The sequence below is a fragment of the Orcinus orca genome, chromosome 17 (genome assembly GCF_937001465.1).
Source record: "Orcinus orca chromosome 17, mOrcOrc1.1, whole genome shotgun sequence".
In the NCBI taxonomy this organism is placed as follows: domain Eukaryota; kingdom Metazoa; phylum Chordata; class Mammalia; order Artiodactyla; family Delphinidae; genus Orcinus; species Orcinus orca.
In genome coordinates this window covers 50748704-50772938 of record NC_064575.1, presented here as the reverse complement: position 1 = coordinate 50772938, position 24235 = coordinate 50748704, and the positions used below count along the sequence as shown (strand labels likewise).

The 24235-nt window shown below is 33.6% G+C and overlaps 1 protein-coding gene across 12 annotated transcripts in view; it reads right to left on the bottom strand.

Annotated features, from left to right (window-relative positions):
- Positions 1 to 24235, bottom strand: part of VPS13B (vacuolar protein sorting 13 homolog B) — an 802268-nt gene that overhangs the window by 392462 nt on the left and 385571 nt on the right. For all 12 annotated transcript variants that reach the window (XM_049700204.1, XM_033438214.2, XM_049700207.1 and 9 more), the window contains exons 24-25: positions 15967 to 16187; positions 3429 to 3632 (exon numbers count right to left, since the gene is read on the bottom strand). In XM_049700204.1, the coding sequence (XP_049556161.1) occupies positions 3429 to 3632; positions 15967 to 16187 (425 nt within the window). The remainder of the gene's footprint in view (positions 1 to 3428; positions 3633 to 15966; positions 16188 to 24235) is intronic.

The following is a 24235-nucleotide window of genomic DNA, read 5'->3' as shown; positions in this document are numbered from 1 at the left end:
TGTAGTATATACACAATGGAATATTACTCAGCCATAAAAAATGAAATAATGTCATTTGCAGCAACATGGATGGACCTAGAGATTATTATATACCATATATTTAAATTTGTATGCAGACAGTTCTGTTGCTTACATGATAGTGTTGTCCACAGAATGTCTTCTTATAATCAGAAGATTATTAGTCAATGATTAGCAAGAGCAAAGGGATGCTAGAGCTTCCTGGGAATGCCAAGTCAAATAGGCATAAAGGCCTATTATGGATTATAACAAAATACATGCATAACCTCTCCACACTGTCCTCCCTAGCCCCATTCATTAAGTAGTTTCTCCAGTAAGAGGACACGGTTTTATCTCCATTCAGTCCGTAACACATTTAAATATACAGGAAACTTCATGAAAATTAGAAAAACATTTTTTAAATGGAATTCAAAGGATCACAGTAACATATCTACCATGTTGGAACTCAAAACAAAAGGAATAAAAATTACAAAGGTCATTACACACAATTTTACCAGCACTATAAACAAAAGGAAATGGGAAATGAAAGCCTGGGCACAAATTCTGACTTCTGGATGAATTAAACGACCACAGATTTAATCATAGATGAAGCATTCATACAAAAAGGAGAAAACAATGACTATATTTTCTGATGTCATCATTTACTGGCTAATTCTCAAAGAGGTAAATTTAAACTCAGATGCAAACATAGTTAATCTTGATCTCCACATAAATATTTTCTTGAGAGCAAAAAGAGAAATTAAACATGAAGTGTTCAATCCACGAACACCTTCTAATTTGTAAAGTTAAATCAAAGTCTTAACATTGATCACCATATCAAAATTGTCTACACAAAAATCTTCCTGCCCTTTATGGAAAACAAACCTAAATTATTTTAAGATATTTCTCAGGGAACAAGCTTCTCAAGTGATTGTAGGTTTCAAATCCATACCAGACTGCTAGCAATCACTCACCTCTTTCTTTTCTTAACCACACTACATAAACAAAAGAGGGTACATTTTGAAAATATTTACCACATTTTCCCCCATAACTCTGTTACCTTATGTAAGCTGCTTTATATGGTCTTTCTGGAATATTAATGTGAATCTTCTGCATTAAGATTCTTTCACTTTCAGATCTTTTTCACACAGATCAGATTAAATCCATACCTAATACAAAACTAACAAATCCACTAGAAGCATTTTCATTATTTATCTTTATAACCCAATCAGAAAAAAACCCTCAACATTCTAAGTTTAAATTAATTGCAGTCATGTAAGGAACTTATTTTTGAAATCAGAATTAATTTTTTTAAGTGACTGAGAAAATGTCTCCCTTGTTAATCTCTCCCTTTCTTAACTTCCTCACCATTCTTCTAGTCTATCACATTTATTATATACCTACTAAAACAAAATTGATACTAATGCCTTTTTCACTTTTGAAGATCCATCTCATATGTTACTGCCTTTGTAAAATACCTACAGATCCCATAGAATGAATTTGTTAATAATTTCTCTATAATTGCAGGGCATGCTCATCTCTATTACATATTATAATCAGGGTCACCATGTCCTTCTGTATAGGTTGGACACTACACAATTCTAGAAAGCACCATTCAATCTGTACTTGTGTGAATGGCAGGCTCTAGATGTATGACAAACAGGTGTGACCATTCCACATGAGCCCTGTCTTTTCTGGGCTTGCAATGTTTTCTTAAATATTTCTTTCTAAAAGACTACTCCCAAGATAGGTACTCATTTTCATCTTGACGTTCCAATGAATACAGTACTTAGTGAACAACTGTTTAATGAAACACTCTCCTTTCTGCCAAATGTCCACAATATTTAACTTCATTTATCAATTTCACTTGTACTAGCTTTGTCTAGCAATGTATCACCCCAAGCTTTGATTACTCTACCAAAGTATTTCACAAAGTGTATTTTGTGCAATGTTAACATGTAGGCTATGATAAAGGGGTCTTTGGTTAAATGAGTTTGGAGAGTACTGCGTTGAAGAAAGTCAAAGTTTTCTTTACTGCAAGAGCTTTTGTATTCTAACGATATTAATAATCTCCAAGAAAGGATTCACTGTTTTTACCCTAAAAGGATATGTCCCATTGACTCCATAAGGGCACATTCCTAGATTTTCATTTGGGGGGAAAAAAGTAATCCTATCACTTAGGTCATTGTGTTTCTTAAGATTTGGAATGAGCAGGGATACAGAAATTATTTATGCAGGGGTCAAATAGATCTATTCCAGCATGTGTTTATGCAAAAACAAAAACATAACTTCTACCTCTATTATATTACAGTAGTTCTCAGTGGTAAGCCTCTATGGAGTGTTTCAGAAATGTATTAGGGTATTTTTGGTTGACTCAATGATTGGGTGTCACTACTGGAATTTAAGGGTTAGCAGTTAGGGTATCAAGAGGTCCTATGATATATAGGACTGTCCTGAAAAATGAACACTATCTTACAGACAATGAAGTAGGTAAAAATCCTGTTTATAAGTCAACATTTGAGCGTAAAACTGAATTCTGTTTTAAATCTAAACACAATATTTTTGCGTTTATGCATGATTTTATTTATTAAGAGTTCCAGAAATGCAACTACTGAAATGAAAAGAATAAAAACTTTTGTTTTAAACTTTATCAAGTTTGCCATTACCTCAGGAAATCACAGCAACAACAACAGTACCAACTTGTGGTATTTAACAAAGACCTGCACAATTCTATATGCGGCAGACACACTCACAGTAATTCTATGTACCTGGCTACTTCATTACAACTTCTAATGTAACCATGCCTGAGCATTTATATATTAAAATAATAATTACTATACCTTAAATTAATTTCCTTTACTCCTTTATATTTTATTCAAAATACTAGATATTTTTGAAATTATATGTATATGTAGGTCATATTATGTTTATTTTCATTTCAGGATAGTAAAGGGGGCTTTATAAAACATTTGTTATTAAAAGGGGCACTGGCACATTGGGTGAAGTTATGGTGTTAAAAATGAAAAGAAAGGCTTCTATGATCAGAAGGAAGAGGAGAGAACTTTGGGTCAGACAAGACTGAAAAATCACTAACCTAAAGATAACAAAGGCACTCTGGTTCTGAGCCTCTTTTGTATCAGCTTCTACATTTCCATACTTCTGAGGAACCATACATTTACTGTCTCAGTTTTTGCCATTTCACAGAACCCCTACTGTCCTGAACTACCCCACTAACTACTAAAAGTGATTAAAATACTTGGACCTAAAAGAAACAGTAATACACAGCCACTGCTACCATAGCTCCTCACGAACCTTCTAAACTCACTAGCTTCCAGAGAGGTATGGTCATCTTCATTCTCAATCCTGATACAGAACTCTGTGGTATATATACCACCCTTCATTTAGTAACAGAATTTTTCAAAAACACTTACCTCAGTAGTAGTTCCAATGTCAGCAGATGGGCTACATGTGCTGGTATCTGGAGGAGCTGTGCCTATACTGCTTCTAACTGGAGAACTAGGGACAGGCCCCACTATGGACTCCGGATAAGCTGAAAAAGAACTGAGATTGCCTCTCTTCTGAATCTTATTCCAGACTTCATTCATGATATCAGTTAGCTCATATAAGAGCTGCACCTAAGCAGAAGGGAAAAAATAAAAAGGAAAAACAAATCTTTCAACTTCTGGTCACAACTGACTAAAATATTAAATGTGAGAAAATGAAAACAAGTCCAGGGAAATAAGAATATATGAAACAAAAATCTATCATTGTATCACTGATCATGGTATTATATCATAACCTATAATCTGTGATATATAATTATTATATATTATATATACTGTAATTATTATATATATGATGACTATTTTGTCATGATACCACAATTCTGATGAGATATAGAGAAAAATAATTCATATAAAAATATACAATATTAAACATTTTATCATGAATTGAATTTGAGAAATATAATTAATTTATTCATACTTTTAATTTGCCACATAGTCACATTTTGATATTTTATAAGCAATTTAGCATTTCTGTGGGAAAATAATGCTAATAAAATAATGCTAATAAAACAGCTTATTATGGTACAGTAGATTTCTTTTAATATATGACTAATAGAACAATCACAAAGAAATGCCTTTTAAACAGAGGTCAGGATCAAAATTAGAAGTCAAATATATCCTAGTAAACATGATTATTTAGTTATACATGAAATAATTACCATTCTTATTTCTAAATTATTTACACATTTAAACTTTCTCTATTTTCTGAAGAATAAATCTGAAATTGGATTTCTTGCCCAGCAAAATAAAGTAAAAAAGAAAGATATAACACAGAATAGTAAAAGGAAAATGTTACATATGAGACTTTTCTATAGATAAAGAACATAAACTATCCAACCTACTATTCCCCTCAGATTTGTCATTCCAATATTCAGAAAAAAAAATTGTTTAACTTGCACGTTGTTTGACTAAGTTCTAAGATATTTACATAAGATTTCATAAATAAGCATTAATCATGGAATCTGTATGACAACATATTGCCATATACTGTATAAAACAAGCCTAGGGGGAAAAATGCAAACACAATGTATAAGCAAATCCACAGCTGGATACCATATTCTGCTTGCCATTAAAAAAAAAAAAAAAGAAAGAAAGAAATTCTCATATTTATAAGAAGTTTCAGCCTCAGGACACATCCAGATGATAAAGCTGGCTTCTTATGTGGGCAGAACAGATGCCTAAAAACAGTGTTGTCAATCCTTATTTGATATAAAACAGTATATGGGTTACAGTTTTCTCCTGCTTTTTGTGTGATGAAGTCTCAAATCTCAGGTTATAGCTCTTTTTGTTTAAAAAAAAATCTAATGGCTAGAGATCCTACAAAAAAGCTCTTAGAAAAATTTTAGTTCATATTCTTTTGTCTTTCATAATCATGAGTGTTTTCTAAAAAGAAACCATTTTGTTCCAAACCAAATTTTTAAAAAGATTATTTTACTTTTTCTTAAACAATTAGAACTGACAAATAAGGAAAGCATAAACAGTTTCTAAATACTTTCAAAGGCATAAAGTTTATTTACCTAAGAGAATTGATGCCGCTTTTATTGTCACTACTTCTGGTTTCCTTTAACTGTTACCATTAAAAAATTGTATATGAATGTCACCAAGTACACTGTGTATTCAGCATGCCAAGCAAACACTGACATAAACTTTAAACGTATTATTATTTTCAAAGAAGAAAGTTGCTATCACAGAATCCAGACTTCACAAATTCAGAGGTTTTAAAAAATAGAGCAAAAATGCTGAAGATAAATGTTCAACTCTTATCCTTCAAGCTGTACTGAAAACCATGCCAACTAAAGCCACAATGAGCTACCACTACCCACCTATTAAGACGTCTGAAATTAAAAAGCATAACCAGACCAAGTATCAGTAAAGATGCAGAGCAGCTAAAACTCTCATTTACTCTGATGGAATGCAAAATTTAGAATACAGTTTGGCCATTTCTGAAAAAAACATATACCTACCACGTGAATGAGCCATTTCCTAAGTGTTTCCCCAAGAAGAATTAAAATCTATGTCCACACAAAGACCTATATAAAAATGTTCACAGAAGTTTTATTTGTAATAGTCTAAAACTGGAAAAAATCTCAAATGTTAACCAATAAGTTAACCAACAATACAACAGAATACTTAGCAATAAAAATAAATTAGAGATTCATGCAAAACCAAGGATTAACCCCAAAATTATTATGCTGAATCAAGGAAGCTAGGCAAGAGAGAGAGAGAGAGAGAGAGAGAGAGAGAGAACGCAAACTGTATGATTCCATTTATACAGAATACTAGCAAATGAAAATTAATCAATAATGACAGTATCAGTGATTGCCTGGGATTGGGGGAGGAGTAAAAGGAAGGATTACAAAGGGGCACAAAGAAACTTTTGAGGATGATGGATTAATGCATTATCTTGATTGTGCAGATGATTTGATGGGTATACATAGTCAAACCTTATCAAATTAGATAATCTAAACATGTGCAGTTTATTGTATTTATGTCAACCCCAATAAAACTTTTTAAAAAGATCTCTAAAAAATAAGCACCACGTGAGGCAGCTTTATATGGGTTATGTATGAAGGTGATTGAATATAATATTTTGCATATCAAATACTGATTGGATATGTAAGATATTAAATATTAAAAAGTAATATTTTATTGTTGAAAAATTAACTGCACATACATTTTCTCATTTAATCTCATAACCAATCAGAAAGAAGACTTAATTGGACTGAAGAGGCTGAGACAAACCTCAAGGAAATACATTCTTGAAGGATAGATAGGAGTTAAGTGGGTGCAAAAAGCGATTCCAGTCATAAGAATACCAAGAGCAACAGCCAAGTACAGGAAACGAACAAGACATGACAAAGGGGCCATGACAAGTTTTGCAGCATATTAGGAGAGTCAGATAGAAGAGAAAATAGAAAGGTAGACATGAAGAAGAAAAACCATGGATATACAATGTCAATGGAAACCAAGCAGGAATGGAACTTCAACAAGCAATTACTGATCCATGTTGAACAAAAAAGAGCTCTAAGTGAATATGAATTTAGAAAGGCTATTTCATTTGGCACACAGGTCGTTACTAATCATTAAAATTCAGTTTCAAAAGAAAGAGTTTTTGCCAAAAACAAAAACATCCTTTTCATACAGAGCATTACACTTAGTCTACTTTTGTTTAAAAGATAAAAATAAAAATCAGGAGCTCAGAGAAATTAAAAATGGGTGATTTGTCTAAGACTACAAATCCAGTTTTGTCCGAACTGAATGCTTATGTTCTTAGACAGTAATGCCAAATTCCATTAGCTTGGTGAAAACTGAACTTACAGCAATAAAAACTATGACAAAATGGATAGAAAAGGAGCATAAAAAACATTATTTCTCTAGTTTTACAACTTAAAACCCAAAAATGCAAAGATACTTTTATGTTTTGGGGAATGCCTTATAGGTAGACAAAATGTATCAATTTATTGGTAGAGGGAAAATTAAAATTTTATTATATTAAAGAAGATTCCTTATTAAAGAAGATTCATTTAATTTTGGAATGAACACAATTTTTAAGGTCTGAGAGACTAGTGCCTAAAGACATTAAAGAGAATTGGGTAACTTTAGTAAAACACTTAAGATAAAAGGCAAGGTTGGTGCAAATCACTCCTAGGAACAAATTCTCTGAATATTCAACCAGGTTAAATACTTACAGCGTCCAAGGCTTTTAATGGCAGTGCGTTCCAGGAACTGACACAGCGATTTAGGTCTCTATAGTTGATACAGAGATCTACAACAATGTCAGACATGACAATAAATTTGGTCTAGGCCTGCCCTACATATAGAGCTTGCACTATATTTCAGAGTATATAAACTAATTGAGGGCTCTGAGCAATAATGAACCAAATTAATTGCTTACAAGAGCAAACACTTCTGACGTCACTCTAACGAATAAACAAAAGAATGGTACTGAAGTAGGAATTACTTGAATGGAATCAAGCTTATACACTGGCTATAATCCAAAGTTCATAAAGCTTCTGACAGTGTATGTGAAATTTAGTGGGCATATACATTGTTCTGGGGAAAAGGCTTTTATAACATTCTCAAAGAAGTCCATGGCACAAAAAAGGATAAGAAGTACTTCACAAAAAACACAAATAAGAAACAAAAAAGCCCCCAGATTAATCAGTGAGAAACCACTCACAAGAAAGAGGTTTATTTTGGGTCATTAATCTTAAAAGGAAAAGTAAAAATAGTAAAAGAAATTTTAGGAACTTATATGCACATGGATATTTGGGCCCACGATACACTATAAGGCAGCACACCCAGAAAATAAAAAGAGACATATAGATATATTTCACTAAGGAAGATTAAACGTTTTTGGCCAAAGATGCCATAAAGTTTGAAGGCAAATAACTGCATTACAGATACAGGGTTTGTATTTATAGAATATAAGGGAGGCTCTTCAAATTGCTAAGAAATTTAATAGAAAAATTAAGTAAATGATATGAAATATCAACCATAAAAAAGCAAATTCACTGGCCAATAAACACTGAAAAATCTGTTCATCCTTATTAATAATCAGGAAAATACAAATTAATGTAAACAACATGAACTGTCAATTCACAAAAGAGCAAACTCAACAGCCAATAAACATTTGAAAAGTTGCTCAAACACCTGGTTTCATTTCCCTTCAGCATGAAGGATTTCCTTTAGGATTTCTTGTAGTGCAGTCCTACTGGTGACAGATTCTTTCACATGAAAAATGTCTTTATTTTGTCTTCATTCATAAATGTTATATATTTTTTTACTTAGAATTTTGGGTTGAGAGGCTTTTAATTTTCTTAATTTTCACGATTTAAAGATGTTCTTTTGATCACTACAGCTTCTTATGAGAAGTAAGCTAACAAAATCTTGGTTCTCTTGCATGTAATGTGTCATTTTTTTCTCATGATACCTTCAAGATATGCTCTTTATCTGTGGCTTTCAACAGTTGGATTATGATGTGTGTAGGCATGGCCTTCTTCATGTATTTATATTATTAATTTTTCTCCCCTCATTTCAGGCCTACATGTAGTACTCAATAAATATCTGCTGAATTCACTTAGGAAAAAAAAAAAAATCAAGTCATCCTTTGTAATTCTGACAGAACCCAGAGGGAGTCTGGAAGGCTAAAGCAACCCACTCACAAAAAAGAGATTTGGAGTCTCATGTCTTACCATTAAAATTTAGGTTAATCTGGCACACAAGGATATAAAAGAGTACTTACTCCTTACTTTTTTCTTTGAGTACATGTTGATTCTTCAAAGTCCTATATTGTTTTGTGACTTCCTGTCCCTTCAGGAATACCGCTACATTCCACCAGGGATATTCATACCAATTTACATAGAGGATCTCACATTTTATATCAGAGTCAATCTAAACTAACAAAATGACATTCATATACCATTTGAGAGTTTGCAAAGTATTTTCATAACTATCTCACTTAAACTTCCCAACAACCTGGTGATCAACTTTGGATATAGCAGGTGCTAACAATTTTACAGAAGTTGGTTTATCAGGACTTATCAAGAAGATAAAGTAGAATTAAGTGAATAAATAAAATTCATTACACTTTGGGTGCAAAGGGATTCTCAGGGCATGAGGTTCATTCAGTCTTGGTTTAATTCTCAGGCAAGAAAAAAAAAAAAAAAGGCCCTTGGTATTTGGGGAGAAGCAGCAAGGAGCCCGTGGGAGTCAAGTGATCAAGGAAAGGACAAAAGGAAGGAGCAGACATAAGAAGGTAATACCAGGCCAAACATAAGTTCTATTTATGTGATGACTTGGCTTAGAACTGGTTTATATTTAAACAACAACAAAACCTGAGCTTAGTTCTAAATAAGGTGAATATCTAAAGAAGATATCCCAGAGCTCTAGTTTTGAGCCACAGTCTTACATTTAGTAAGACTCAACAGAAATCACCATACTATTGAGTATCTCAAAGTAAAAGAAAAAAATTTTTTTAAAGATTAATAATAGTGGAGTCCCAGGCTAAAACCATAATGGGAACAGAATTTATTCTCAGCTGGGATAGCTATGGATAACCAGAACATGTAGAGTAGGACAATCCTCCCAAGGCTATAATGACTCCTAAAATAAGTCTCTAAAATATAATGTCTCTGGTAGGTAACTCCAAGCAGTAGTTAGCTGTCTATTATATAGGAACTGAGCTACTACTAAATATAAACTATGAATAAAAATTTTTTTCTTATTATCCTCAAAAGTTTCTTCATATCCCTTTGTAGTCTATCCTTCCTACCACCCCCTTCTCCTTCCCTCTCCCTGCCCTGACTCCAGACAACCAGGAACCTACTTTCTGTAACAATGTAGTAGTTTACACATTATAACATTTTATATAAATGGAATTATACAGTAAGTACTCTTTTTTGGTCTGGCTTCCTTCACTCAGTGTAATGACTGCAATATTTTTTCATGATCTTGCATTTTATCAATAACTCAGTCTTTTTTATGGCTGAATAGTATTACATTGTATGGATAAGCCATAATTTGTTTAATTTGTTAAATTCACTTACTGATGAACATTTGGGTTATGTTTAGTTTTTGGCTATACAAATAAAGCTGTTAAATACATCCATGTAAAAGTCTCTGAGTGGATATACATTTTTGTTTCCCTGAAGAAATACTTAGGGAAGAATGGCTGGGTTGTATGTTTTTTTCCCCCCCTCCAGGAACTTCAAAGTTGTTTCCAAAGCTGTTATGTAATTTTTACATTCCCATCAGTAGTATACAGAGTTCTAGTTGGTTCATAATACTCCATCTTTTAAATTATAGCCAATCTAATAGGTATGTAGTGGTATGTTTTCATGTTTTATTTTGTTTTTTCCTGATGAATAATGATGTTGAGTATCTTTTCATGTGTTGACTGACCAGTCACACATCTTGTGTGGTTCTAATCTTTTCCCCATTATTTGTATTCATGTTATTTTATTTATTGTTCTTTGTCTTCAGGTTACCAAGTAGAAAGGATTCCATAAATATTCTGGTAACAGTTTGGTAAATGTGTTGCTAATACTTTTTCCAAGTGTCTGGCTTTCTGCTATCTTAATGTGTCTTTCAAGGAGAAAATGTTTTTAGACTTGATTATGCCCAATATCTAGATCAATTTGGGGACAGCTGCCATCTTAACAATATTGAATCTTCTAATCTATGAACAGGTATCTTGCTCCAGTTAGATGTTCAAGTTCTCTCAGCAATGTTTTGTGGTTTTCAGGGTAGAGGTCTTGGACATCTTTTGTTAAATTCATTTCTGTATGTTTGTTGGCACCAATATAAATGGAACTGATTCATTCCATTTTCCAGTTGTTAGCTGCTAGTACAGAAAAATACAATTGGTTTTTATATATTTATCTTGTCTCCTACAACCATAATAAGTTTATTAGTTCTAGTAATAGTTTCTTAACTCCTCCAGGATCTTCTGTAAAATATTTGATCATATGAAAATAGGGAGAGTTTTACTTCTTTTCTTATCTTTGTGTCTTTTATTTCTTTTGCTTGGTTAATTGCAATGGCTAAGATGGCCAATATGACAAAGAACAGGTGATAGAAGGAGGCATTCTGGGCTTTTTCTTGATCTTAGTGGGAAAAAGTTCAATATTTTACAATTAAGTGTGATATCTGGTTTCTCAGATATGAGTTATTATTTAATGTCCAGATATTTACAGTTTTCCTAGTTATTATTGATTTCTAATATAATTTGACTATGGTTAGATAATATACTTTACTGATTTTAATTCTCTTAATATAATGAGACCATGTACACCTGAAAAAAATGTGCATTCCATGGTTGTTGAATATAGTATTCTATAAATGTCAATTAGGTCAAGGTGAGTTCACAGTATTTTTCATATCTTCTATATCTCCAATTATTTATTTTTCATCTAGTTGTTTTACAACCACTGAGAGAGATGGTATAAAAATTTCCTAATATGATTGAATAGAATTACCTGTTTTTTCCTTTAATTCTGTCCATTTTTCTTTCATGTCCTTCTTTATCTCTGGTAATATTTTTTCTTTTTGTCTATTTTATTTGATATTAAAATAAATAAGTCCATCCTTCTTATGCTGTTTGTATGGTGTATTTTTTCCTATGCATTTATTTATATTGTTTCTTTATATTTTAAGTGCTTCTCTTTTAGGCAACGTATGCAGAGTCTTGCTTTATTCCTACCCTAATAGGAGCAGTTGGACCAGGGGTCAGAAGACTTTCTGTAAATGGTCAGATAGTAAATATTCTAGACTTTGTGAGCTACATAGTGTTCTCCCTTGCTGTTACTTAATTCTGTGGTTGTAGCATGATGGTAACCTTACACAGTATGTGAAAAAAAGCATGTGGCCAAATTTATCTGCAAGCCTTAGTTTGCTGAATCCTGGTCTAAACACTCCCAGTTAGGATCATAACATTTAATGTAATTCTTGCTAAGGCAGGATCATCTCTACAATTTTATTTTTTGTTTTCTGTTTCCATCCTCTGTTTTATGTAACTCTGTTACCACTTCTTCACTTCTTTAGATTATCTGAATACTTCTTAGTATTTCATTTTAATTCATCTATTGGCATTTTGGTTAGTATTTCATTTTAATTCATCTATTGGCATTTTGGTTATATCTCTTTGTATTTTTGCTTTTTTTTTTAGTAGTTATTCTAGGAAATTATATGTAGAAAAACTTTCACAGTCTACTTTTAAATTTATACTGTACCACTTCATGAGATATTTAGAAATCTGACAACCACTCGGTCCCCTTAGCCCATCCCCCACTAACCTTGATGATGAAGTTGTCTTTTTTTTTTTTTTTGGCTGTGTTGGGTCTTCGTTGCTGCTCACGGGCTTTCTCTAGTTGCAGTGAGCTACTCTTCCTTGTGGTGCGCGGGCTTCTCATTGCGGTGGCTTCTCTTGTTGTGGAGCACTGGCTCTAGGTGCATGGGCTTCAATAGTTGTGGCACGTGGGCTCAGTAGTTGCGGCTCGTAGGCTACAGAGCACAGGCTCAGCAGTTGTGGCACATGGGCTTAGTTGCTCCACAGCATGTAGGATCTCCCTGGACCAGGGCTCAAACCTGTGTCCCCTGCATTGGCAGGTGGATTCTTAACCACTGCGCCACCAGGGAAGTCCCAAGTTGTCTTGTATATTAAATCCACATACATTGAAAGGTCTAGCAGACAGTGTTATGGATTTTGCTTTCCACAGTCATATGTATTTTTTTAAATAGTTAAAAAAAAAGATTTATCAAGCTATTTATCATTTCTGTTGGTTTTCCTTTATTTCTGAAGATCCAAGTTTTCATTTGGTACCACTCCCTTTTAACTTGTAGAACTTCCTTCAGTATTTCTTGTAAAGTAGAGGTGCTGGTGACAATTTTCCTAGTTTTCTTTCATGTACAGTGTCTTTATTTCACTTTAATTTCTGTGAGACATGCACACTGTCTTGACAGTGTTTTTCTGTTAGCATTTTAAAGATATTGTTCTAATGTCTTCTGCCCTCTGTGGGGTTTTTTGTTTGTTTTTTTAATATTTACTTATTTATTTATTTGGCTGCATTGGCCCTTAGTTGCAGCAAGCAGAATCTTCATTGCCACATGCGGGATCTTCGTTGTCACATGCGGGATCTTTAGTTGCAGCATGCAGGATCTAGTTACCTGACCAGGGATTGAACCTGGGCTCCCTGCATTGGGAGCGCAGAGTCTTAACCGCTGGACCACTAGGGAAGTCCCATGTCCTCTATGGTTTTTAATGAGAAATCGGCACTCATTCAAATTAAGCCATATATAATGTATCTTCTTGCAGCTGCTTTCAAGATTTTTAAAAAATTTATCCTTGGTTTTTAGCATTTTAATCACAACATGTCCAAGATAAACATGCTTGGGACTGGGTAAACGTCATGAATATGTAAAAGCCTATCTCTTTCTGCAAATTTGGGAAATTTGTACAATTATTTGTTAATATTTTTCTGGCCCCAGCTTTTTCTCCTTATCTTCTGGAATTCCAATTACACATATATTTGAACATTCCGTCCCACAACCACTGAAGATTCGATCCTATTTTTAATATCTTTTCTGTTTTCCAAATTCATAATTTCTATGCACAATGTTCAAGTTCAATGACTCTTCTGTCACATGCAGGTCATCTCTAAGCCCATATGGTATGGTTTTTTCTTTCAGATATTGTATTTCCAATTCTCAAATTCCATTTGATTGTTTTTTTTGGTTTTTTTTTGCGGTACGCAGGCCTCTCACTGTTGTGGCCTCTCCCATTGCGGAGCACAGGCTCTGGATGTGCAGGCTCAGTGGCCATGGCTCACGGGCCTAGCCGCTCCACGGCATGTGGGATCTTCCCGGACCGGGGCACGAACCTGTGTCCCCTGCATCGGCAGGAGGACTCTCAACCACTGCGCCACCAGGGAAGCCCCATTTGATTGTTTTTATATTTTACTTCTCCATTGAGAATTCTTACGTTTTTCATTCAGTGTTGCTTTCCTTTACACCTCATAAAAAAAAATTATAATAGCTGTTTTAAAGTCTTTTTTGCAATTCAATTATTTAAAAACCAAATTGGGAACATTCATTTATGTTGTTAGTTTTTGCTTTTTTTCCCCCAGCGTATATAGAATAATCAGTGGGACTGATGGGCTGAGATGGGCTTCTGCTGCTATGACAGAACTAAATCTATTTTTTCCCTTTTAACAGCTTCTGTGATAAAGGATCTAAAGAAGGTGAATCTGTTTCTCTATAATCTGTTTGCTAGAGCTGCCATATAAAAGTGCCATAAACTGGGTGGCTTAAAACAACAGAAACTTATAGTTTCATGGTTCTGGAGATCAGAGAGTCCCTACTCAAGGTAATAGCAGGGCTATGCTCTGGGACTCAGGAGAATCCTTCGTTGCCTCTGGTTCTTCTGGAGGTAGCCAGCAATCCTTGTGTTCTTTGGCTTGCAGCTGGATCAGTCCAATCTCTGCCTCCATTCACATGGCACTCTCCCTGTGTATCTTCACATCAACTTCCCTCTGTGACTATCTACTTCCAAATTTCCCTTTTTATAAGGATATCAGTCAACTAGATGAGGGCTCACCCTAATGAATTCATTTTAGCTTGATTACCTCTGTAATGATCCTATTAACAGATAAGGTCACATGATGAGATACTACAAGTTAGGAATTCAACGTATCTTTTGTTGGAGACACAATTCAACCAACAAATTTTCCTTCCTCTAGGAAATGCATTTCAACAACCATCAGCAGTAGCATTCAAAGAATAATCTAAGAGGAGTTAAGCCATTTCATAATTATTCTCTTCTATACTACTATGGGTCATAATAGAATGGCAAATGGCCATTAATATGGAATATTTACTATTGTTCAAAAGAATTTACTACTGATTATAAAAGAAATTACTTTCATAATGGTGGATAAGCTATTAGTTTAGTATAACTGCCTCATCATAATTCTAACTGTATGTATTTTTTAATAAGGCCATCACCAAGATTAAATTAGCAGGTCCGATCTTTTCAAAATGCACAAATATATATGAAAGTTAAACCAAACTGTAGAGTATACAGTAGGTGGAGCAAGGCAGAGAGAAGAGGGGAAAGAAGGAGGATGGTTTCAGTAAGGAGGCTCTATAACATATGAATAATATTTGAACCCACTTAAAAAAACACACTTTAAAAACTAGCTCGTCACCACTAATGCTGGAATAAACAAAGATTTATCGACATTGACCTAACAGATCCAATAAAGCTCTAAAAAGTATTGTTTTAAAAATATAATTTCAAATACTATTCAACGTTGATAATCTGTGTAGAAAATATACAAGAGTCTGCTTGAGGTCAAAGAAACAAGTATTAAATTATATGTAATTAATAATTTGTACAAACCCAGGAGATCTGAATTCATACTAAATTATAAAACTGTAGAATATAACATGTTTGGCCTATCCCAACTGGAATGTTAAAGGATTAACAAAATGCCTTTTTTAAAGAGTAAACAGTGCTTTTTTTCTTTTAAATACTGCATGTTGAGCAAAAGAAGTTTTGAGTGAGAAACTGATCGGAAATTACATTTGATCACTTCAATAGACTCTTCCAGTCTGACAGTAAAGTAGTTCTTCACCGTTTAAAAAACTTTACATCTGCAACTGATTTCATTCCATCAGCCAAAAGATGCATTTATGCTGCCACCATTACATTTTCAGAAGAGTTTGAATTACAAAACTTGAGAGAACTTCAAAGCAATACTTAATCTAACCATTCTGATCTTGATGGCCCTGTTAAAAATAATTTAAGACACTTAATAGAAGAGAAACCCTTCAACAAAATGAGTAACAATTGTTCTTAAATCACATTATTTTAAATTTCCTTTCATAAATCAAATGTACCAACCTGGGGGTTCGAGCATTTTATCTCAAGTGACTCTAGGTCAACATGCAGACAGACAACAAATGAATGCCTCATATCAGGTCCTGTAGCGAGTAGTTTTTGAGATGTAACAGCTAGAGTAGAGGTACAACCCATAGGTTCCACTAGGCAAAGTGTCACTTGTTTTCCAAAAAGGGTGTATATGCTGAAATGATGCAAGCTGATGGTCCAAGGAAAGGCATCACCTGAAAATGGGTACAAAAGTGGGTAGGGAGGCACACAAACAAAAATATAGTTAATTGTCACTTGATAGTAAGGTATCTACTGTTAATATTTGAAATATAAAACAGTTAATATGGCATCATAAATAACGTATACTGTATCCCAGAGACCAACATGTTAAACAGTTTACATGTTATATAAGAGTTACCTTTTAAAAATGTTTATATTTATTATAACATACTACTATATCAATAATGTACATTATAAAACATACAAAAGTAGAAATTAAGGAAATGAGATAAAAATATAAATACAAGTTCTAACTTTTTCTTCCCTCACCCTTGTACTAGTGGGTTGTACAGTGCAACTGCTGGGATGTATGCATTATATCTTGGAGACCACAGAGAATGTGTTAAATTAGGAAAATTAGGAAAATGAACTAAAGGTGACCACAGATCTGACTGCAGAATAAAAAAAGAATAAACAATTTACTATGGTCTGTTGGACCATCTGCATCAGAGTCATATGGGTGCTGATATAAAATACAGATTCCTGGTTTCTACTTCAGACCTACTTAATCAGAAATCTCTGATGGTTAAGACCCAGGACGCATGTACATATCTTCAGTTGGTGATTCTTATATATGTTATTTTTAAATCAAGTATATTTTATTTAAAAATAAAAGTACTCACATTTCAGAATTAAAAGCAAAATTTCTTTCATTGTTTTAAATTTTTTCCTTTTATTGATTTACCAGAGAAAAAAATTGTTAATATAAATTTATGAGATAAAACTATCTTTTTTTTATTGTGGCTATAGATAAAATACTTTGTGAAATAGCATTAAAAATGTACTCAGTATTAAAACATTCGTAAATATTCATTACTGGGATGCCAATTTGATGGAAAATATGTTCCTATGACTTGTATTTTTGACTTTGCAATTCTACTGGCACTTGATAGTATAGATAGTATAATACAGACTTCTTTTTAAGTATCTAGTTCTAAAACAAATTGAAAATATTTATCTTTTAATTAGAGAGGTACTAGTGTCTCACTGAAAATAACTTAGAAAATATAATATATAAAGAAAAAAATCAAAACCAGTCATAATTCACCTTCCATCTTGCTACTCCCAGGAATACGCACTATTAACATTGTTATTATTTTTCCTTCAAGTCTTTTTTTTTCCCCCCTGTAGTGTGGGACACGCTCACACAGAGTTGGAACCAGATCACATCGTACTATTAGGTTCATGTTATTTTTTAGCAAGGAAAAAAATACCAAGTGAATAACTAAGTAGATCATGCTATAAACATATATACTAAAGGAATATAAATAAGTATTTGAATTGTGAATGGTGATACTCAGGGGATGCTACAAGATAGATTCTCATATGTTTGAACATTCAAAATGTCTTGATCAAGTAGTTAAGAAAATTAAAATCAGAAACTTTGAAATTGAGACCTGGATAATAAAATAAATCTAGCTACATAGCAGTCCACAACAACTTGACTGGAAACAATGGAAACTGCATAATAATATGTGGTCAGCATCGTGGTACTCTGCCTGTCTTAAGACTTAAAATATTTTGCCCCCAGGAAAGAATGACAAACTTTAAATCATCTGTAACTAATTCTGAAATTATTTTAAAACCTACACAAAGTTCCAGGCTATTTACAAAATAAAGGCTTTGCCAAATTTGTCTTAAAATACTTTGGAATGATTTCAGGTTACATATTTTAAAATCTGTAGTGAGCTATACATAGTCTTTCAAATTTTATGTTATCCAAGAAATGTTAAATGGTGATTATGTTGGGTAAAAAGCACCACATTTAAATTCATGAAATAGAAAAAAAGAATTCCAAATGACATTGGTACTATCTCAGATATGTGTCTCTGCTTCTTCTTTGGAATCAGACCATAACCTGAAATTGGGTATACCATATTCTAAGTCTTAAACAGAACCTTTTAAGGTAATATTTTACGTCCATTTATTTAACAAGCATATCATCTATTTTAAAAAGTACACTCTATCTAGAAGAGCTTAACATGTAATGACAAACATTCCCACAATTAATCACTGTGAAAAAATTATCAAAACATAACACATCACTACCTGCACACCTATTCCTTTTACACACACACACACACCAAAATAAAAAGCACCTCATCTATTTACAACACTGGCAATATACTGTTCTGAGAACTCCATAAAATATGCTCAGATATCCATGACGGACCAGGATCATGTACTATTCTGAGAACTTCAAGACTAGTATTTTAACATTAATGAGAAAGTGCTAAGGCTATAAAATGAGTCTTTCATTTTAGAAAAATTATTTATTGCTGGCAGAATTCAGAAATAGTCAAATTGTCTAAAGAACAAGAAAAAATAAAAACAAAGCAGGAGGACTGAAAATTTCATTTCTGTGTGAAACCTCTATATTATTAACAGAGAAAAGAATACCAATAAATTAATTCTCAAAAAATGATAACCAAACACTAATGAACTTCAGATGAGTTAACGTAAAAGAAAGTGAATATGGCAAAGCTTTGAGACAAAATGAATAAATAGAATTCAGTGTGAGACTATGTGATACCTGTGTCAACAGTGGGGGAGAGGGACCCTGATCATATACATCTAATTTACAGTCTTCAATACTGGTGGGCAGGGATCAATATTCTGCAAAGAGAATTGGTCTTTCCCTTTCTAAAGATGCTGTGCTTTATTATAGGAAAAAGTATATATACTTTGCACCAAGGTAAATCACCTTACAAAGATCAATATGGAAAATGAAGAAAGAAAACTGTTCAATATTAGAGATACTCCCCCTCAGTTTTCTTTCTTTCATAACCTTAGTCATTACGTGTCTTTAGAAACAAACAAAAAGGTGTCTTTCCTCTTCTTCTTAACTCTTTTCCCTATGTCCCACAATCCAGTATGTCTCAGGCAGGTTTTTATTTCAAATATGAAATAGTGTAATGAGGAATATTTTACTGCTAATTGTGAGGGTTAACAATTTGGAAACAGATGCAGTGTATTCTACAAACATAAATGAGCCAAAAGTGCTGACCCTGTTTCCCCAAACCACTTAGCACTAAACTGATTTACAGACAGTTGAGATAAAGGGTTTCTTTAATTCTACATGATATTAATTTAAGCAGTGGGAATGTTCGAGGAATGAAGGCATTAAAAAAGATATAAAGCATAATCAATTCTCCTGGCAGAGGAGAACTGCTGAAATGCCTGGAAGAGAAGGAAATGAAAATGAGCAACATATAGTTTTATTTGCTCTGTAACCAAATTTCTACTTTGGAAGAAAATACTGCTTTGTATTAGGAAATATAAAATGTATTGCATGTATAAAATAATAAAAATTAAAAATATATTAAATTTATATAAATATATAAAATTTATACTGAAAAATATGATTATTCAATCATGATAAAATAGATAATTCATTTCAAATTTGTGAAATATTTTCTTCATATCTAGAAACCCAAGCATTCAGTGCTTGATTCACTTCTTTAATCCTTCCATAGGCCTTTGTGCATATATAAATGTTTATAAACTCAGCATGTATTAAAAAAAAAAGGGTGTGTGTGTTTCCCTGGTGGCGCAGTGGTTAAGAATCTGCCTTCCAATGCAGGGGAGACGGGTTCTAGCCCTGGTCCGGAAAGATCCAACATGCCGTGGAGCAACTAAGCCCGTGCGCCACAACTACTGAGCCTGTGCTCTAGAGCCCGCGAGCCACAACTACTGAAGCCCACGCACCTAGAGCTTGTGCTCCGCAACAAGAGAAGCCCCTGCGATGAGAAGCCCGCGCACAGCAACAAAGAGTAACCCCTGCTCGCGGCAACTAGAGAAAGCCCGCGCGCAGCAACAAAGACCCAATGCAGCCAAAAATAAATAAATAAAATAAATAAATTTATTTAAAAAAAAAAGCATTCAGTGCTAACTAGTATTCACGTCTGAATATTACTGGTTTAATCATAACTTAATCATCAAATTTTCATTAGTGTATAAAGAAATATAATACTGTTTTTTAAAATTCCTTAAAACTTATGACTGCAAATATAAACAAGGCAAAACCAGAACAATTATTGCTTTTAAAACTAGAAGTAACCTCAAAGACTAGTGCCGTCCTTCAAGCAATTAATATATCAGTAATTACAGTTTTAAAAGAGGTGTCGAAATTATAGCAATGCAGAATTTATTTAAGGTCATATGGTCAGCTAACAAGACATACCCTCAGTTGCTACAGCTTGTCAAGATATGTTACAATTAAACATTTTCTAAAGTGACTTACCACTAACTAATGGCACGTCTTACCTCACTTAAATTATTACACAGACACTTACATAATTAAGGAAACATTATCATAAAATATTTCTTGGGTCTCATGACTCAGTGATATGATATATGGATTATAACTTAAAAAATAAATATAGGGTAGTTTAAAGATCCTTATTTTTAAATGCTATTTTTTGCTTCCTGATTGTTTTCTACTTTAGCTTTTTCTTAAATAAATGAATAGCCAATTTATTCCTCATTAAGCTTTTTATTGAACATGTACTTTACAAACACCGTGTCCTCAAAACTTTAATAACATAAAAAAAGTGATTAAGACATGATTCCCTTTCCAAAACATTTTCAGCTATATACATTATATTTACAAAAATAATAAAAAATACTTATAATCATTTACAACACAAACATCCTAGATAATAAATTCACTTATCATTTCCCTTAACATAACACATAGTACATGTAGACATTTTAGTCAATTTGAGTTAAATCTATTACCTTCCCAAGACTTCTGCAAAAGAACTGTTTACTGCTATTAGATGAAAGTCAAGACTGACTAATGCATAAAAGCTTTGCCATGTTAACCTTCCTAATAAATGAGTATTTGTTAGGAATAAAAGATACACATTTGTGTATTCATTTTATATTACTGACAGAGTATATCAATTTACTTAAGTTGATAAACTGGTTTACTGAGTGCATTAGAACACTATGACACTGCCTCTACAGCATGAGCCTGGATTTTGCACCAGGAGACTTAGGTAAATATCCTAGCTCTAACTATCCCTTAGTATTAGAGGAGAAATGCTAATTCCTAATTCCTCTGCTTTTTCCACATGAAGTGCTAAGCCATTTCATGCCTTTTCCTTCACAAGAACTGAGTGGACTATTTCATTACAGTAAAAGAACCAACTTAGTGACAAAAGAAAAGATATAAGAATAAAGATCAAAGAAAAAGCAAAAAAGTTTTTAAAAAAAAGGTAAAAAGTAAAGTCCTGATTAATTTCACTTTTCATTATTTGGTATTATTATTTAAAGAAGTTTTTTGGAAGACAGGAAGTTCGTAGATGACCCAAGGACCCTTTCAGTTCAAGAAACTATTCCAAATACTAAATTAAAGAGTTTGGGGACTTCCCTGGTGGTCCACTGGTTAAGACTTTGCCTTCCAATGCAGGGGGTGCGGGTTTGATCCCTGGTCAGGTAGCTAAGATCTCCCACACGCCTCACGGCCAAAAAAAAAAAAAAAACCATAAAACAGAAGCAATACTGTAACAAATTCAATAAAGACTTTAAAAAAAGTGTGATAAATGAAAGAGTCTGAATCAATGAATTGTATTGTATTTCGTGAAAACCTCATACAGAAGGGAATTATATGGAAGAAAACCTGAGTCCTGGTGATCATGTTTATCCATAACTTTGCACCTCAAGTACGGTTTCATTCCCTGGGGCTCAGATGAACCACTTTAAAAACATGCTAAAGCTGACAGGTATGACCAGGGACTAGCTGTGAAATTAGGAATAGAGCAATTTTTGGTATTGAAAATAAATGTTACTCTGTAGCACAAGATTCTATCATGTTATCAGTGCCAACTGATGGACAATCTAGGTCAAACAGTTACCTAAGGATATAAAAAAGGAACAAAGAAGTCAGGTATGTGACAATCTTACAGATTTGTAAACTGTCAGAGAAAAGGTGACAGGTTAAGTACAGGTATAGATGAGAATACCTAGTAAAGCTATAAATATGAAGAACACCTATCTTTAAAGAAAGTGTAGAGGAAAGGAGCCCATGAACGATATTCAAAAGGAGTAGCCACTATCCACAGAAAACAAATCAAGGAAAGTGGTTATCCAGAAGTTAAGAAAGAATTTCAAAAAAGAATCAATGAACATCAAGGATTAAAAGGTTTCTATTGGATTTGCAAATAAGAGGTTTGTTCTGTTAACTGAGTAAGCTGAAAGAAATTTTAGCATTTTTATATGACAACAAGGATTAAATAAGGAGGTTATAATTGATGAAGCAAGTTCCGTAAAAATGTAGTGCATAGCATATAGTATGCACTCAATAAATATTTGCTTTATGAAGGAAGGAAGGAAGGAAAGGAGAAAGGGAGGGAGGGATGGACTGAGATGGATAAATGAATAAAAATGGCTTGGTCCTAAGCAATATCAGCAGATGAAAGACTTAATCCAGGTAAGGTAGATTCATTTGTTAAACAAGTATTTACTGAATTAAATATATGCTAGATATTATTCTAGGATCTAGGAAAAGAGCAGTGAACAATATAACCTCACTGTTCTCATGGATCTTGCCTTCTAGTTGTGAAAAGGATAATAAACTAATAATTAAATGACATATAGTATGTTGATGGTCCTAGATGTTCTGAAGAGCACTTAAGCAGGGTAACAGAACAGGGCGCTGCCACTTTAAGACAGGATAGTCCAGAAAAGCCACTCTGATAAAATGACATTCCATAGAGACATAAGGCATGAGGCTACTTGGGAAAAAAGTGTTCTAGAAGGTGAACAGTAAGTGTAAAAGTCCTGTATCAGGACTCTGTTTGGATGGGAAGTTGTCAATGCTTTCATTAAGGAAATAAGGAGGTTGTATGCTGTGTAGGGGAAATAATCAGATATCCTTGAGGAAAGTGGTGAAAATTTATAATAGCTTTTATAGGGAGTGGAAAGGTATTAAAGGAAGTATAAAAAGTTTACAAAATTATCAATGAGGGCCAGAAGTCATTTTTTCCCAAAAAACTGTCAAGAACTTCAGAAAAGAAGCTTAAATGTCAAATAGTTGGAACGATCCAAGGCTACACTTCCTTCCAAGAAACTGAGAATCCACAATATCCAAAATATATAAAGAACTCATGCAACTCAATATCATAAAAACAACCTGATTAAAAAATGGGCAGAGGATCTGAATAGACATTTTTCCAAAGAAGACATACAGATGGCCAACAGACACAGGAAAAGATGCTCAACAAAACTAATCATTAGGGAAGTGCAAATTGAAACCACAATGAGATAACATCTCCCACCTGTCAGAATGGCTATTACCAAAAAAGATGATAAATAACAAGTGTTGGCGAGGATGCAGAGAAAAGGGAACCCTTTCTGCACTGTTGATGAGAATGTAAATTGGTACAACCACTATGGAAAACAGGATGAAAGTTCCTCAAAAAATTACAAACAGAACACCATACGATTTAGCAATTCCACTTCAGGGTATTTATCCAATGAAAACAAAAACACTACTAGAAAAAGATATCTGCACCCCAATGTTCAGAGAAGCATTATTCACAATATCTGAGATATAGAAGCAACCTAAGTGTCTATCAACAGATGAATAAAGAAAATGTGGTGTAGGAGGAGGATATCAAGCTGGCAGAGTAGGACACCGAACTCATCTCCCACAACGAACATGTCAAAAAAATACATCTACATGTGGAGCATCTCTCACTGAAAACAAACTGGAGACTGGCAGAAAGGCTACTCTATAACCAAGGCTGTAAAGAAAGATCCACAGGGAGTCGGGCAAGAGGTGGGAGAAGCAACAATCAGGGGGACCTGTACTCCTAACAGGGGACACAGAAGAGGAGGGTAATATCAAGGGCTCAAAGATCCTCCCCGGGGAGTAAGTGGCTTGTACCACATTTTGGACACCTCAGTCCTAGAAGCCAAAACCAGGAAGACAAGTCCCCTTAGCTGGTGGAAAGCAATGGGACTTAACAGAAGAAACTAAGACTCTACTCCTGAA